Here is a 14,445-nt window from a genome sequence, read left to right as displayed (position 1 = left end):
ATTAGTTAAATTATTAATATTAATCTGTAACATTAATCTGTATTTTATCATTCACCTAGGGCATAGCTTTTAAAAGGAAGAAAGACAATTTAAGTGTGCATTTCAAAATTCTTAATATACGTAATAGCTGAATATGTCCCCATTTTATTAACACCATAAATTTGTGCTGTACATACCCTGCCTTCTGGATTCTTGTCTGGGTGATATTTTTGAGCCAGCCTGAAATAAGCTTTCCTGATCTTACTTTCATCATTTCTGCAATAAAATGAGTTCCATCAATTACACTTAATAACAAAAAACCTAAAACAACCACAACAAAACCAGACTGGGGTTCTGACAACACTACTAACAGTAACTGCAATTGAGTGAAAACTACAAAGCTCTCCTATTTCCTTTTTAAAACCCTGCTTCATCATCTTACACTGAATGGGGGGTAATCGTGTGGTCACAATAGGAAGACATTTTAAAGACTGAAAGTACTTTAATACCTCTTGTACCTAATATACTAACCAGAAGGTGCTCAAAGTCCCTCAATATTTTAAATGAAGTATCCAAATGAGCTACAAGTGTTGAAAGTTAGTATTTCATCATTTGCAGTAAGTGCACTCTTCTTGAAGGACAAACACTAACTGCTGCCGGTTCACTTCTAGAGACCTGAAGTCAGAAACTAGTGGCAAGACAGGATGCAAAAAATTCTAAGGGTATGATCCCCAAGAAAAAAGGCAATATAGGGGAGGGAGAAGGATGATTACAGAAAAAAGCTCCTGTGAACATATTCAAGTTCTGTTATATTCTTTGCTCACTATGGTTAAAGATTGTCCTTTAAAAGAGCAAAGCTCAGAGCATTCTTTTCCCCATTTTCAGCTTATCTAAACACTTTAACAATTGTTTTCTTAAACGTTGGAATTGTACTTCCAAGCTTTGTTTCTTTTTAGCAAAGCAATCCTCCACTGTGAAAGAAGCAGGTGCTACACGTGACTGAGCTGGTACCACTAACTTGTTCCAAGTACCAAGATAAGAAACTTCAGCTTGTTCAGTGCATGGAGTTTTATATAAAAGTATTTATACAACTTCAAAGCCCGAAGACAACTTACTGTCCTTGTCCTCTGGGTAGGTTAAGAACTTCATAAGCATCATCTATTGACATGGTAGGTGGCTTCTTCTCCACCTCCTTCTTCCAAGCTTCTAGGGTATCTTTCAACAGTTTAACCTCAAGAATTACAATTTATTAGTGTTTCATTTATGCTGACACTAGTATACATAATTTTTAATAAAATGCTGTTTTACTAATGAATCCTGTATTTTATTCAAGATAAAAGCACCTTGATATTAAAATGACTATGTAAGAGTTAAATTAGAAGATGGAGAATCACTTAAATAAGACACAGCTCAAATCATGATACTATAAAAACTGAAAAGCTGCATGAATAAATAAAGCTGCTTAGACAGATCTAGTCCATAGACTTGAACCAAAAACATCTCTTCAGTTAATGTACTGACATGTTAGCTTGGTTTCTTTTGCAGCATGGACAAATAAGAAGCCCAAAGTCATTATTTCCATTCCCTCTCCCCACCTCCACAAAAAGATTCACTGAAACACTCTCTGAAGTTTCTTGGATGCTTGATTTTGCTATTTAAGTAGTCACTGCAAGAAGGATACACTTATGGGGGTTGCTATGTGGAAAGAACACTAAGCTGCTTCAAGATAAAGTAGGGTTTAATGTATTTACTTGTGGTCCAAAATTTATGATAAAGGAGTTACCTGCAACAAACCTAGCACTTGACTTTGTTACTATTTTAGGACTTTTCATTAACATTTAGGACTGGAAGATCAAGAACTAAATGAATCCTAAAGTACTTCTTACTTACTGGATCTTTAATTGGCCAGTCTGGAAATCTGAGTGTATCACAAAGATGCTTGAGGTAATAAATGTTACAGAACAGCTCATTTTCCAGTTGGGGATAGTTGATAACAGGGATGGGACAGTATTGGTAGAGGGCTCTTGTATTGCTTTGAAGACGAGGAGTGAAGTCAGCAAGATGAGCAGCAATCTTCTCGATCATTAGACGCCTAAAAGGTACAAAGTTTAGTTTAGCACTTGTCCAGCAGGCCTCAATCCTCACTCACTGTCAAACGTGTTCAATGATTTCTTCTGAAAAGGTTTTCCTTAAAAGTTTCTCACATTTCAGTAGGGATTTAGAATAGGACTCTGTCCTATTCTATTAGAGAGCTATTTAAACACCATGAAAATTAGTGTATTAAAATAAATTAAAAACAATATTTTCCTTTTCTCAACATCTCTTTACTTTCTGGAAGAGCCCAATATGTATTGGAATATTAGAGGTATATCACAGAGATAGGTGCTGGTAATAAAGTACATATAAATGAGTAAGTATTAAGCTATTCACTTACATAGTCAAGTCTCCATTCACAAAAGTAACTTACTCAAGATATTCAGAGAAATATTCCCCTTCCCACTGCCAATTCTGCTCTCCCCTGCCCTGATTATTTTTGGTTGAAGCAGAGTGCAATGCAAGACATTGCCCTTACAGAAGGCAAACAAGAGGAAGCCATGGAATCTAGGTATTTTCAGCTTTAAGAATGTCAAACACCTCTTCAAGATAACCCGTAGTTCAGATTTATTTTTCCCTCTGACAGAAAACAGTTACCTCATTTCATTGCTCCAAATTGCTTCTGGAGTGTCAAATTCTCCAAGGAATATCTCAGAAAATTTTTCTGGTTCATAGTTTTCTAAATAACACACCATTGCTTCAGGAAGAATATGTCCAAGTATACTTCTTTGAACTATATCTTGACTTTTTGTCTACAAAAGAGATCACATGGTTATATCAAAGGTAATTCTGTTTTGCTAACTAATTTGAGACCTAAAAACTCTCCCCCTTTTCCCTTATAGTAGCTAAATTCTAGTTAAAACATCTACAGGTAGTCTGCAAAACTATTTGGAAACAGAGGTAGTTACTGTTGCAATCTACTCACTTCTTCAGACTTGAAAGCTTGTTTTGTATGTGTGTATTTCAAAAACCTAGAAGAGAAACAGCAGTTATTTTCTTTTTGTTTGATACTTAGGTACCCTTGAATAGCAGCAGACCAACATAGTTCAGCTGGCCGGTATTACACATTTACTTTGAGATAAAAGAGTAACTGCAACAGTTGCATAAATTTATGTACTGAGTTAATTAAATGGTTGGGAATGCCACCAAGCTAAGTACTCCCATGTTATAAATGTTGCCTTATGTTCATCATTTCAGTTTGAAAGTCTTACTTCTGAAAGCTGGTTTTCTACCCACACAAAAAAAGATGCTGATAGAGACACAGACAACCTCTGTGCTGTTAGATCATCACTGCAGGGATGAAATAGGATGATTTTAGACTAAGTGCTGACAGAGCTATTACACCAGAGTCATCATGGAAGCATGCAATCATTGCCCAATGCATTTCACTGTACCAGAGACTTAACTGGAATTGTAGGATAGCTTTTTATGAACTATTGCATTTAGAAGTACTGACAAGAACACCAGTAGCCACCTTCATATGCAGTGCATTACCAGGCAGCACAGACTGATTTAACTGTTTTAGGCTTCAATATTGAAAGAGGCTATTAGATTTTTTTAAACCCCTTCAACAGCTGCCTACTATCAAAAGCTACTGTATCAGCATATATGTAGCCTGTGTTACTGCTTTTTAGTGCTTGTAAATGGCTTATTCTACAGTAAGGCATGCCCAGTTGTACTGTTAGAACTGTATCATCAGACGTTCTCATTCCTTCTCTGTAAGGATAAGAAATTCACTTTTTAGTGACTGACTAGATCATGCGGAGGCAATTCTTCTACAAGAAGAATTTCATGTTGGTTCTACCAAGCCACACTCCCCAGAGCATGTAGAGATGTAGAGCAGCAGTCCTGCACGTGACTGGCCAAGAGGTACTTTTGGCTGTTCTTTTTCCTCACCTTGCAATAGGAAGTACATTGGAACCTGTGTACATCATGATGAAGAAGAATACTCCACTCAGATAAAAACGAGGTAACTGAGGGTTGTCTTGCATGACATGAGAGAGCAATACAGCAACTTTTTCCACCAGGATAGGATCAAAAGTCAGTAATAGCTGAAATCAAACACAAGCATTTATATTAGCTGCAAGCAGTGCAAGTTATCTAATCAAAATTGAAGTTTTAACTAATTATTGGGACAACCCAGAAATTTACAGGTATTACAGTTAAAGAATACTTCAGCTTAAAAACAACGAGTGTAAATCAAAAAACATTTAAAGTTGAAAGGGACCTCTGGAGATCATCTTGTCAAATCCCCCTGTTAAAAGTGGGATCTAGACCTGGCTGATAAAGACCATGTCCAGGTGGCTTTTCAGTTTCTCCAAGGATGGAAATATTTCTTTAGAAGATATTGGCTGAAAAGCATGAAATTGTCAACAATACCCTGTGAAATGAACAACTCCTTGGTCAGAGATCTGCACAATGTTACAATTGCTCTTTGATGCATTTACCCCATCTAAAGTATTCACATGAGGAAAATGGTAGAGTAAGTGAAACTTTCACTCATTCAGGTACATTTTTGAAGAGTTACTTACCTGAGTGATATGAGGAAGGCAAGTACTATCTGACAACAGCCTTTTCACTCTAGGCAGAGGTCTTATAATAGCATTATCTTGATCCCTAAAAAAATCAAGTAGTACAGCAGTAAGCAGACGTGCCTTTTCTCTTTCAAGAACAAACAATTTTATTAAGCATAAGTATTAGACTATTGAAGCCATATTCTTTGTCTTTTTTGTAAACTTCAAAGTTTGTTGTTAGACTTGGTAAGTGTGGTTTAGTGTCCTGCGTTAAAGCAGTTTTGTTTAAGTTAAACAAGAGCCTGTTTATGGCATTAGAAATGCACATAGCTTGTGCATTCATTCTTGCAGTCCCTTTCACAATATTAGTATTGTCTCATTTACAAACTCTCTATTTGCCCACAGAATTAATTACTACCATGTAAAAGGTTCTTTAATAGAGTTCTTTAATGTACTACTTTCTAAGAAAAGCTTTAAGATGGAATTTATTCATTCATGCATCTGCCAGATAAAGTTAACCCCTTCTGCTGAAAATCACTGTTTACCTGCTGGGAAAATATCCACACATGGTGATGAGCATGTTGAGGACAAGTGTTGCAAGGTCAGTCTCATTCAAAACAGGCTGGCCACTGGCAAGCAAGCACCACTTCAGCTGAGGGATGACCTGTAAGGGTCGCCAGCCATCCATACCCTGAGCCCAGCAACGAGTTTTTGAAGTCACCTTCCCATTGTTCCATAGATCCTGCATCTATTGCAAGATTAGAGATTAATTTAGTTTATTCAGCATTTAGAGCCACCTTTGCTCCTAAACACTCATGCTCATGACAAGCTTTTAACTGCTATATTGCAGACTATTATAGTTGCATGAAGTTTCAATGTGTTTATAACTCTGTCATAGAAACACGAAGAATAAGGCGTTGATTATATTGAAACTAACTGAGGCATGGAGGGGTAGGCAGTCTTACCAAAAAGGCTGTAGTTCTTGGCACTACATCAAGTCTCTTATCTAGCTTTAATCCTTATTTAAAGAGTTAGCTGGAGAACATTCTTTAGCATTGTTTAGGGTCCCTCTCACACTCAGTCACCAGGACAGAAATCATTTGTCAAGTTGTGAGTTTGAAGCTGACAGGTACCTCTTGAAAGCTGTAAGGACCACTCCTTTCTTTGTCAGCATTGCCAAAGTACCATTCTTTCTCACTCTCCCTCTTTGCATCAGGTGCTGCCTCAATCACGTTGCTCTGAAAGTTGATGTTTACAAGAACAGCTTTAGCTTCACAGTGCAAATATCACATTTCTACAGGAAATGTGAAAATACATTGATTTTTTTTTTAAGAATTGTCCCTTTCACAGAGCAACACATGAGTAGTAAGAAACAAAAGCCGTGTACCTGTAAAGGGACTGTAGCTCTGCTCGTGTGAAGATGTGCCAGAGTAAGAAGATCTACAAGGATTCTGATACCATTTGAATCCATAAGGTCCTTCACATTTCTCTGTTAACAAATGAACTGAGTTACCAAAAGCATTTTCTAGATAAACATTGCTGCAATTAAGCATTGCACAGTTTTATTCAAGTAAGAAGTGATCACAAAAAAAGTCAAATCATTCTCTAAAGTGACTGGATTTGGTGCAATCACCCCAGTATCTACACATTTCCTTCAGCTTTCTCACCAGTAAATAACAGCTATCACATTCCAGAAAGCTGTATCAAACATTGCTCTAATACTTCCTCAATACTTGAATTTTTGTTCAAGTTAACCCTGAAAGACTACTTCAGACTATTTTATACAGTCAACAGAATGATAAATTGCTGTTAAGTGTACATATCCACCTTACCTTATTGAGGATCAGCTTGTTGAGGAACAGGATCAATCTGTCCCGCTCAAGCCTGTCAGTGCACTGTCGCAGCAGAAAAGAACAACTTAGTATTTCATAGTACATACTAGAAGTTCCCTTCAAAAGTCAACATAGTTGCAGCTGCAAAGCCCCATATTGTTTCTTCATGCCCAGAAAAACTACTAACTATTAAGTGTTAAGTTTCATGCACAGCTAATAATGGTAGTTTTCTGCCACTGAGGAGCACATGCCTTGCTGCCCTCCAACACTGTTGTTGCCCTGGATCAAACCCACTATTATGATAAATCCACTGTTCTATCAGTGAACCAGTTAAAACAAGCACAAGAGAAAAAGAGAATGCTTTTAGCCAGCAGACAGAGAGGGTCTTTGATATTTCATCCCTGGCGAGATTATCAAGGCTGAAGGCAAAATAACAAGGGACTATCCTGGTTCAGTTTCACTTGCAACAGCCAAAACCCATGCTGATGCAAGGAAAGAACTCCTACTTCAGACTGCATGGAAATTTATTTTTGCAAGCTGAATCAGTTGTCAGACGTAACAGACACTTAATAGGCAAAGCAGCTAATAATACAAATCTAAATCACCACATGTGCTCCTCTAAAGCTATCATTTCATTAGGTCTGGGGCTACGACTCTAAGTCAGTACATTGAAATAATGTGATATAGAACAAGATTTTCCTCTTATAGAGCTTCTGCATTTTTCAAAGGCAAGCTAAAGTTATATCTGCCTTTTGTTGGCCTTAAAGAGACTAGTTTGAAATATCTCTATGATCAGCAGGTTTTTTTGGTTAAACTTTAATTAAACTGAAACAAAGGGAGATACTAAGAACAGCTGTTGACAGCATGGAAAAAAGTATTCACAATGTGTAAACCCAAAACCTGAGTTTCACAGTAACTTGAAGGATATAAATGTACGTTGGACTAGCAGTATGTTCACTACTATATCCAGTAATTTAAAATAATTCTTACCCTTTCTAACATTCCAACAATGTACTTAGTATCAGAAAACGGTCCTATTTCTTCATGACACCTTCCATAAACAATGGCCAATGCTTGCAGACATAAGCATTTCATATTCACTTTTGGGGTAAGCAAGAAGCGATGGTAGAGTTCATTGAAGAATTCATACCTAAAAAAGAAATGATATATTAGAAAAGAAAACAAACACGGACCTTAGGAATGAGATAAGGTTTTAATAATGTCTCACGATCTTTTGATTGCTCCACTCTCTTCAGTTTCATCTTCTTCCAGCAGCAATCTTAGATAATAATCCCCTATTTTTATTTCCTCAGAAAGGCACTCATATTTTACCTGTAACACAGAACACCTTACTTAACAATATATATTGTTTCTCCCTCTGTACATTTTTGCTTGCATAACAATACTGAGCTCGATTGCATCTAAAAACTCAAGGTCAGCAACCTCTCCTAAGCTGTAGGAAAACTGAAATCTGCAAGTTTTCTGTTAAAGAAACATATACCTACAAAATAAAAACACTGGCTATTGCTATCCCCCTGAATAAACGAAGCTTCTCATCATACTGAAATCTCCACTTCCAGCCTCTAACCAACTTGTTTCTAATACCAGCTGGTTTTATTAACTAAACTTGGATAACACATGATGGATTCAGTGACTCAAGTTAAATAAGTACTTATTCCAATGCAAGGTATTTCACTTAATGTTACTGCAAGTACAAAACACAAGCATGACCTAATTACTAGTTGTACTTGCTATTGTGCTGGATAATAAAAGCCTAGAGGCATCAGTTCACAAAACAAGAAGCTGAAGTAAAATTGCGCAATAAAAACCATCATTAACTTCAGAGCAACTACATTAAATTTAACAAATGCCTCAATGTTCAGTGGTAGCAAGCATTTGGAAGCACTTCAATGAGAGATACCTCTAACATACAACAAAAGCCACTCTATAGTGGTTTTTCTTATCTATAGTTTGCAGATTATTGTCATGAGGCCACAAAGTTATCTACAGATTTGATCACAGCATATCATACAAAGATATCCCACTAACTAGTATGCTTTCAGAGGAGTCTCAAGCCACCATCCCCCTTGGCAAAGTGACAGGTCCCACAGTTGATAGAAGAGCATTTGTCAGCACTATCTAGTTCAAATATTTACAGCATAGTCCAATAATATATTCATTACTATTTAAAAGCAAATCTGTGAGACAGCAGCTGTTCAATCTAGTTCCAAAGTGTCCTGGGATGTAGCTGCAAGAAGGCTACTGCTACATTCCAGCAGCATAAAGCCACACAGGAGTGTAGAGTACATGGGGGAAGTCTGTATTACTAAGTTTCAAACCTGTACTTCTGATTCTGTCCTAGTTTGCAGTGCTAAAAAGTTGGGATAGCAGACACTGTGACACCCACAAGTCCTGTGCCTGACCTATACCTGAAGGAAGCTTTGGAAGACAAATGTCAGTGCAAGAAATATCAATCTAAATCCAGTCTTAGCTATTTACTGCATCAATGTAAGAAGCAACCTGTAGTTGTGCGATCGGGATAAATTGCATACATAAAATTGCTCTCTCATAACACATTAGCTTGCAGTTCTTCCTCATTTGCAGAGTAGCCAGCTGAGAAATTCCCCAAACCAAGTTTGTTCTCATTTCACTAGGAGTTCTCAGCTCAAATGTCACTAGAAAGCCATACTCTAACAAGGATGGCAATGGGAATATCTGAGGAATATCTTGCAGTTGAATTCAAGGGCGGCCTTGCTTTGCTTAAGCGTTACACATTAATTAAAACCACATTGTTGTGTGGAACCACAACAATACTGGAGATAAGAGAACAGTACAAGAAGTGTTTATTAGTACATTACTTGAAAACACCTTGCAAGATGTTTTGAGAAAGCCAATCAGGACGATACTGATTGCCTTACAGAAGCATCCAAGTTTGTTTTTTTTGCTTTGGGTACTGCTGTTCCTAGAATGGGATGACAGTGACCTTCATCTATAATTTATAATGCAGCATCTTTTAGCCCCACAACCTACTCATGATTTGGCAAGCCAGTATTTAAGAGACACAGGATTACTGAAACATGAAGGAAATAAAGACAATAAACAACAGTGTAAGGACCAACTCTTGTCTTAATGCAAGAATACACCATGGTTCTGATAAATGTTTCATCTCTACTGCATCATTTGTTAGGTAGAAGAGGCTGTTTTGCCCAGTGACACTGGACAGTAGTACCTGTTCACTGATTCAAGCCTTAGCAGTTGATTCCATAACCCCAAAAAAATTCTAGCTTGCAGTCAGAGATCATCAACACAAGATTCACTCGTAGAATGAGAGAGAAGTGACATTTCAAGTAGACATATTTTACAGATGCAGTTTGTCCTATGGTAGGTCATTTACCTCAAACTCCTGGTGGTTCCATGAGATAACATTAGCACTACCAAGTTCTCTGTCAATATTAAATGCTCTCATCTCAGACTCAAGAGTATCTCTCAGTTCTTCCCGTGTTTTGAAGTTCCAAATCAAGTTTGATCTAGCATGATCCTGAACAAATCTAAGAAAGAAGTTACATAGTTTAAACCCCTCAAAACATTATCTGAAAAGCAGACAAGATTCAGCTGGCAAGCTAGGGGAGATCATTAGCATTAAAGGACCTTAATTAGAAGGCAGAGAGCAGTGGTCTCCAGTTTGCTACAGTAACTACAGTTGTTCACTTAGTATACTGTTTTGATAGCCATGGAGGCCAGCCGCGACTAAAGCATGCCTCTGTCATCCCTTAGGGCTCAGTTTGCTATCTCATTTGATGATCAGGAGATGTGCAAGTGATTCACTGTAAGCCAGTAAGGGCTACAGGTAAAACAATCCACAGCAGCAGACATGCACGTACCAGCTGTGTTTTAAACCAAAAACAACATAAGAGAGTAGCTTATAGAGTAAAATAGAAGTTGATGTCTTAAATGTCACAAAATAGTCAGTGGACACTGAGAATGGACTTTAATACCAAAGGTTTAGGAGCACATGAATCTTCCTTTATTAAACTGTATTTGACTTTTAGAAACATCAAGTCAAGGTTATGGAATTTCCCCAAGCTTGCTTTCATAGTTTGTTAGCCAAGCCAAGCTTTATCAGTCTAACACAATGGCTCTAGCCAAAGTGATGTATCTTTTTTAGATGGAAGCCCCTCCCGTGTAAACTTTGACAACTTTAAGAACTCATAGGTAAGCAAGTTGCATTTAGGACCTATAGCACTATTTGAAATCCAGTATCCATGTGCCTTCTCTTGCAGTGTTTTAAGCTCATGTTCCAATTCAAGTTACAACATCTTGAGTAGCTTACAGGTACCATCAAACTACAATACTTTCCAGTGCTACTTCACTTGGCCTTCAATACTATGCAGATTTGCACCTGCAGTTTGTTATTTACTCTTCCTTTTGGTTAAAGGGAAAAAAATTATGTAGTTTGACGATATTTCAGAAGCTTTCTAAACTCCTCCTTTGCCAAAACACAAGTGAAATCCTTAAGTATAGCTTAGGGGGTTTTTAGTAAGTAGCTGTTACAAAACACTTGTACTGTTTCAAGGCAGGCAGAAATTGAAAGTCACAGAAACTCAGAAGATATTAGCAAAAATATCCAGCCAGATAAAAACTTGTATCTGAGACCACCATATTAACTTTAGTATTTTCACCTGTAATAGAAGAGATCCCAGTTTGCTTCTATTTTTATCCTTTGGCGTCGTTTCCTTAATATCACTGGTTTTTGAATAATGTTCTGCAAAAGAACCAAATTTAATAAGTCAGTAGAGGCAGATACCTCCCATTTTTTCCTTTTAAAATAAAAAGCTGTATTTTTAAACTCCTTCAAAAACCATACTAAGTTAAGCCTCATTAATGTCTCCTTTACTAGTGAGTAGCAGCAACAGACTTTCACAAGTGTTATTTACACCAAGTTAAATCATGCCAGAGAAACTTTCAGCTATTTGACACATCATCTGTTTAGAAGCAAGTTATCCCTGAGAAAAGCTTAATTCCCACCACCATAGGTATTCATCAGCTCCAAAGCTGATGGAGGTGAAAGCTCACATGAAAAATGTTTTGCCATTGAAAGGAAAGAACTAGAGGAAGTCACAAAAATAAAACCAAGCCTGACTTGGTCACTGAAAGATTCCCTATTTTGATGAAGCATGAAATCACTGTTATCATCTACATGAGTTATCACATGCAAGCAGAAGTCTGAGCAACAGAGTCCACACAAGTGATAAGAGATATGCAGACTCACCATATTGTTTCTGTCCTGATTATGAAGAAAAATTGGAAGAAAAAGAAAAATACATTTAACACTCCAGAGTCTTTGAAGTAATTTAAAGTGGTAACACCAAACTTGCTACTACATCTTCCAAGCTACACTTGCACAAATTTACTGTGAAATTATATAGCTCAGAAATCCACATAGAAAAATTACTCTTAAAATTCAGTAACTAGACAAGTTGTTTAAAGTGCAATTTGACCTTCCACTGTTTTTCACATTTTTTCATTTCCCCTGTTTTGAACCTAATTCACCATTATTTCACAAATATCACTGTCAAACTTCGGCACCATACTCTACATCAAACCTGAGCTAGATTTTTGTAAATTAAAGCTGATTGCTACATCAGAACAATACAAGACAGGTATTTTCAATACTCTGCATTGTGCTTTTCATCCTTCCTTACAGGTACAACATATTGTTTCAATTCCACAATGCATAAAAACAAGTTTAGTCAATATATTAAAGAAAGTTAAGGGAAACACCTCATAATTGAAAGGGTTTGTCATTTTGAACACAGCAATAGAACTAAATGAAAAAGGAGACCAACAGTAAGAACTCAAGCAGTGCTTAAGCTCTCCTCTTACAATATCAGACCAAAACAGTTATTTATGACTTCACTCTCAATCATGACCTTAGGTACAGTCTTGTGTTGCCCTTTAAGCACTGAGATACCTATATTCAAGTGAATTCTAAGGTGTTGTCCATGACAGGGGGAATAGAACTAGATGATGCTTAAGGTCCCTTCCAACCAAGGCTATTCTATGATTCTTCAAGCAGGTTCTGTAACTGAAATATCACTGGTGTAAAGAATATAATTTTGAATGCAAAGAATATTCCATTTCTTTTAAATATACTTCAAAAACTGGTCTTGCCACATTTCAAGGAATTTTCTCCTGTATAATCATCTTACAAGAAATGCACTGCAGCTTGATATGGTTGGCTAAAGCTTAATACATATGCTGAAGGAATTCATTTGCCTGATTTATATTCTCCGAGGAACCTATTTCTAACTCAAGAATAGTAAGAAGTAAAGAGTTTGCTAAAAGGAAGGAGAACTCCCATATCACAACACTTTTGTACTATTTGAATGTGTGTTCTGACACTCAACTGTGACTTAGTCAAGTAATTCTAACAAGGACTTTCAAATACTTTTACCTCTTTTTGAGCTATGCCCATTCGATCTCTCCAGTGCATCAAGACTAGATCCACCTTCTCTTTGGCAAATTTTTCAACTTCTTTTGCAGCTTTTCCAGCCAGTCTCTGCCACTCTGGTACTTTGTTAAACTTGCCATACTGATCCTGCATAATAAAACCAATTGTGGGTTATCTTTGCTGCAGGTCAATGCAGCAGTCAAGTGTTCGTATTAGAAAGGTCTCTAAGACTGTACATCTATATAATGGAATAGGAAAGACAACTACAATTACTTACAGTTGCAATTTTTAAGTTATCTCTAACATGCATTCTATCAGCATCTTTTTCAGGAACAGGATCAGCACTGTCAAGGTATGCCAGCAAACCTGGTGGCTAAAAACATTTAAAACCAGTGTAAACCCACATGACATTAATGAACAGAAACGATCACATTAGGTAATAACATAATTTCTTTAAATCAGAGATTTCAAAACAGAATTTATATTTTACTCTAAAGTAAATATGTAAAGCTACAGCATTTTTTGTGCTGTAAGTAGTAAAATGCCACCATCCTCAACAGAATTGCTCAACAGAGACATATTATTTGCTTCTGTGCAGCAGAACTCTTGGCTATATCCAATTTCTTAAAGCAGTACTTAATGCACCTAAAGAATGCAGGAAGAAAAGAGTTGATCCCAGGACAATACTGAGAGAGATTAATAATACTAGAATCCATCCATATCCTCTAATATGGACTAAATGTTACATATGGACTATGTGACATTAGAGATGAGACAGTCATTTTTGACTAAGCTTTCCATAAGATAGTGTTCAAGATCAGGACAGTTTGCTCTGCCAAAAATGAAGGAACTGCTATTTTGAAATTAAAAGCTAGTAATTTCCCAGATAGAATAATTTCTTACAACACTATTTATTGAACTAACTTCACGAAGTAACTTAAGCAAGAAGAATTCAGGAGCCTGTAAGGGTGAAAGAACATATGAACGATCAGCATATGAACTAACAACATATAGATTTAAACAAGTTACAAGCAAACAAAGTTGGACAGGCAAGGCATGAAAACATGGACAGAACTCTTAATACCTTAATTTTTTATTGGCACAAAAAAGCATTAGAGACACGCTTACAATGTCTCCCACATTTTTGTCCATTTAATCGAGAAAAAGAAGTCAAGACACCTTATTTTTAAGTTTTGTGTCATAAAGTATCTTAAAAAGTGTCAGGGAAGTAACAAAATTTTTAGAGTATGAGATGCTTTGAACCTCATCAATATCCTTTAATTAGCAGATGCCAGACTGCTGATCTCTCAGGCAAGACCTTCCCCTTGAAGGGAAAAGGGAATATGTTTACTATGTAGACTGTCCCCACTTTGATACTACAAGCTTTCGTATTTTATTTTTTTTGCTACTCCATATTCCATTTTTACTTACCAAAATACGTTTCAACAAATTCATAGCAGTTTTGTTCTCAGCTGTCCAGAGGCCAACCAAATGTCTACTTAACTGCCTGAAAAAGCCATTGAAATTAACAAACTGCAAGTTAGTACTTTAAACAGATTTTTAAACCACTGAACTG

At 36.7% G+C, this 14,445-nt stretch overlaps 1 protein-coding gene across 4 annotated transcripts in view; it reads right to left on the bottom strand.

Moving 5' to 3' along the window:
- Positions 1–14,445, bottom strand: part of DNAJC13 (DnaJ heat shock protein family (Hsp40) member C13) — a 58,284-nt gene that overhangs the window by 20,470 nt on the left and 23,369 nt on the right. For 3 of the 4 annotated variants that reach the window (XR_008439983.1, XR_008439986.1, XM_053994451.1), the window contains exons 18-36: positions 14,301–14,376; positions 13,147–13,242; positions 12,873–13,016; positions 11,688–11,702; positions 11,098–11,180; positions 9,813–9,966; positions 7,647–7,750; positions 7,409–7,568; positions 6,419–6,481; positions 5,974–6,075; positions 5,720–5,824; positions 5,132–5,334; positions 4,605–4,689; positions 3,970–4,124; positions 2,999–3,044; positions 2,671–2,825; positions 1,870–2,071; positions 1,095–1,210; positions 177–255 (exon numbers count right to left, since the gene is read on the bottom strand). Coding sequence is in view for 2 of the 4 variants with exons in the window: in XM_053994451.1 (XP_053850426.1) it covers positions 177–255; positions 1,095–1,210; positions 1,870–2,071; positions 2,671–2,825; positions 2,999–3,044; positions 3,970–4,124; positions 4,605–4,689; positions 5,132–5,334; positions 5,720–5,824; positions 5,974–6,075; positions 6,419–6,481; positions 7,409–7,568; positions 7,647–7,750; positions 9,813–9,966; positions 11,098–11,180; positions 11,688–11,702; positions 12,873–13,016; positions 13,147–13,242; positions 14,301–14,376 (2,143 nt within the window). In the remaining 2 variants the exon portion in view is untranslated. The remainder of the gene's footprint in view (positions 1–176; positions 256–1,094; positions 1,211–1,869; positions 2,072–2,670; positions 2,826–2,998; positions 3,045–3,969; positions 4,125–4,604; positions 4,690–5,131; positions 5,335–5,719; positions 5,825–5,973; positions 6,076–6,418; positions 6,482–7,408; positions 7,569–7,646; positions 7,751–9,812; positions 9,967–11,097; positions 11,181–11,687; positions 11,703–12,872; positions 13,017–13,146; positions 13,243–14,300; positions 14,377–14,445) is intronic. The other variant, XM_053994466.1, reaches the window with a different exon arrangement.

This window comes from Vidua macroura, chromosome 1 (genome assembly GCF_024509145.1).
Source record: "Vidua macroura isolate BioBank_ID:100142 chromosome 1, ASM2450914v1, whole genome shotgun sequence".
Lineage (NCBI taxonomy): Eukaryota > Metazoa > Chordata > Aves > Passeriformes > Viduidae > Vidua > Vidua macroura.
Note: the sequence above shows the minus strand (reverse complement) of the source record. Positions and strands in the feature narration are given on the sequence as shown.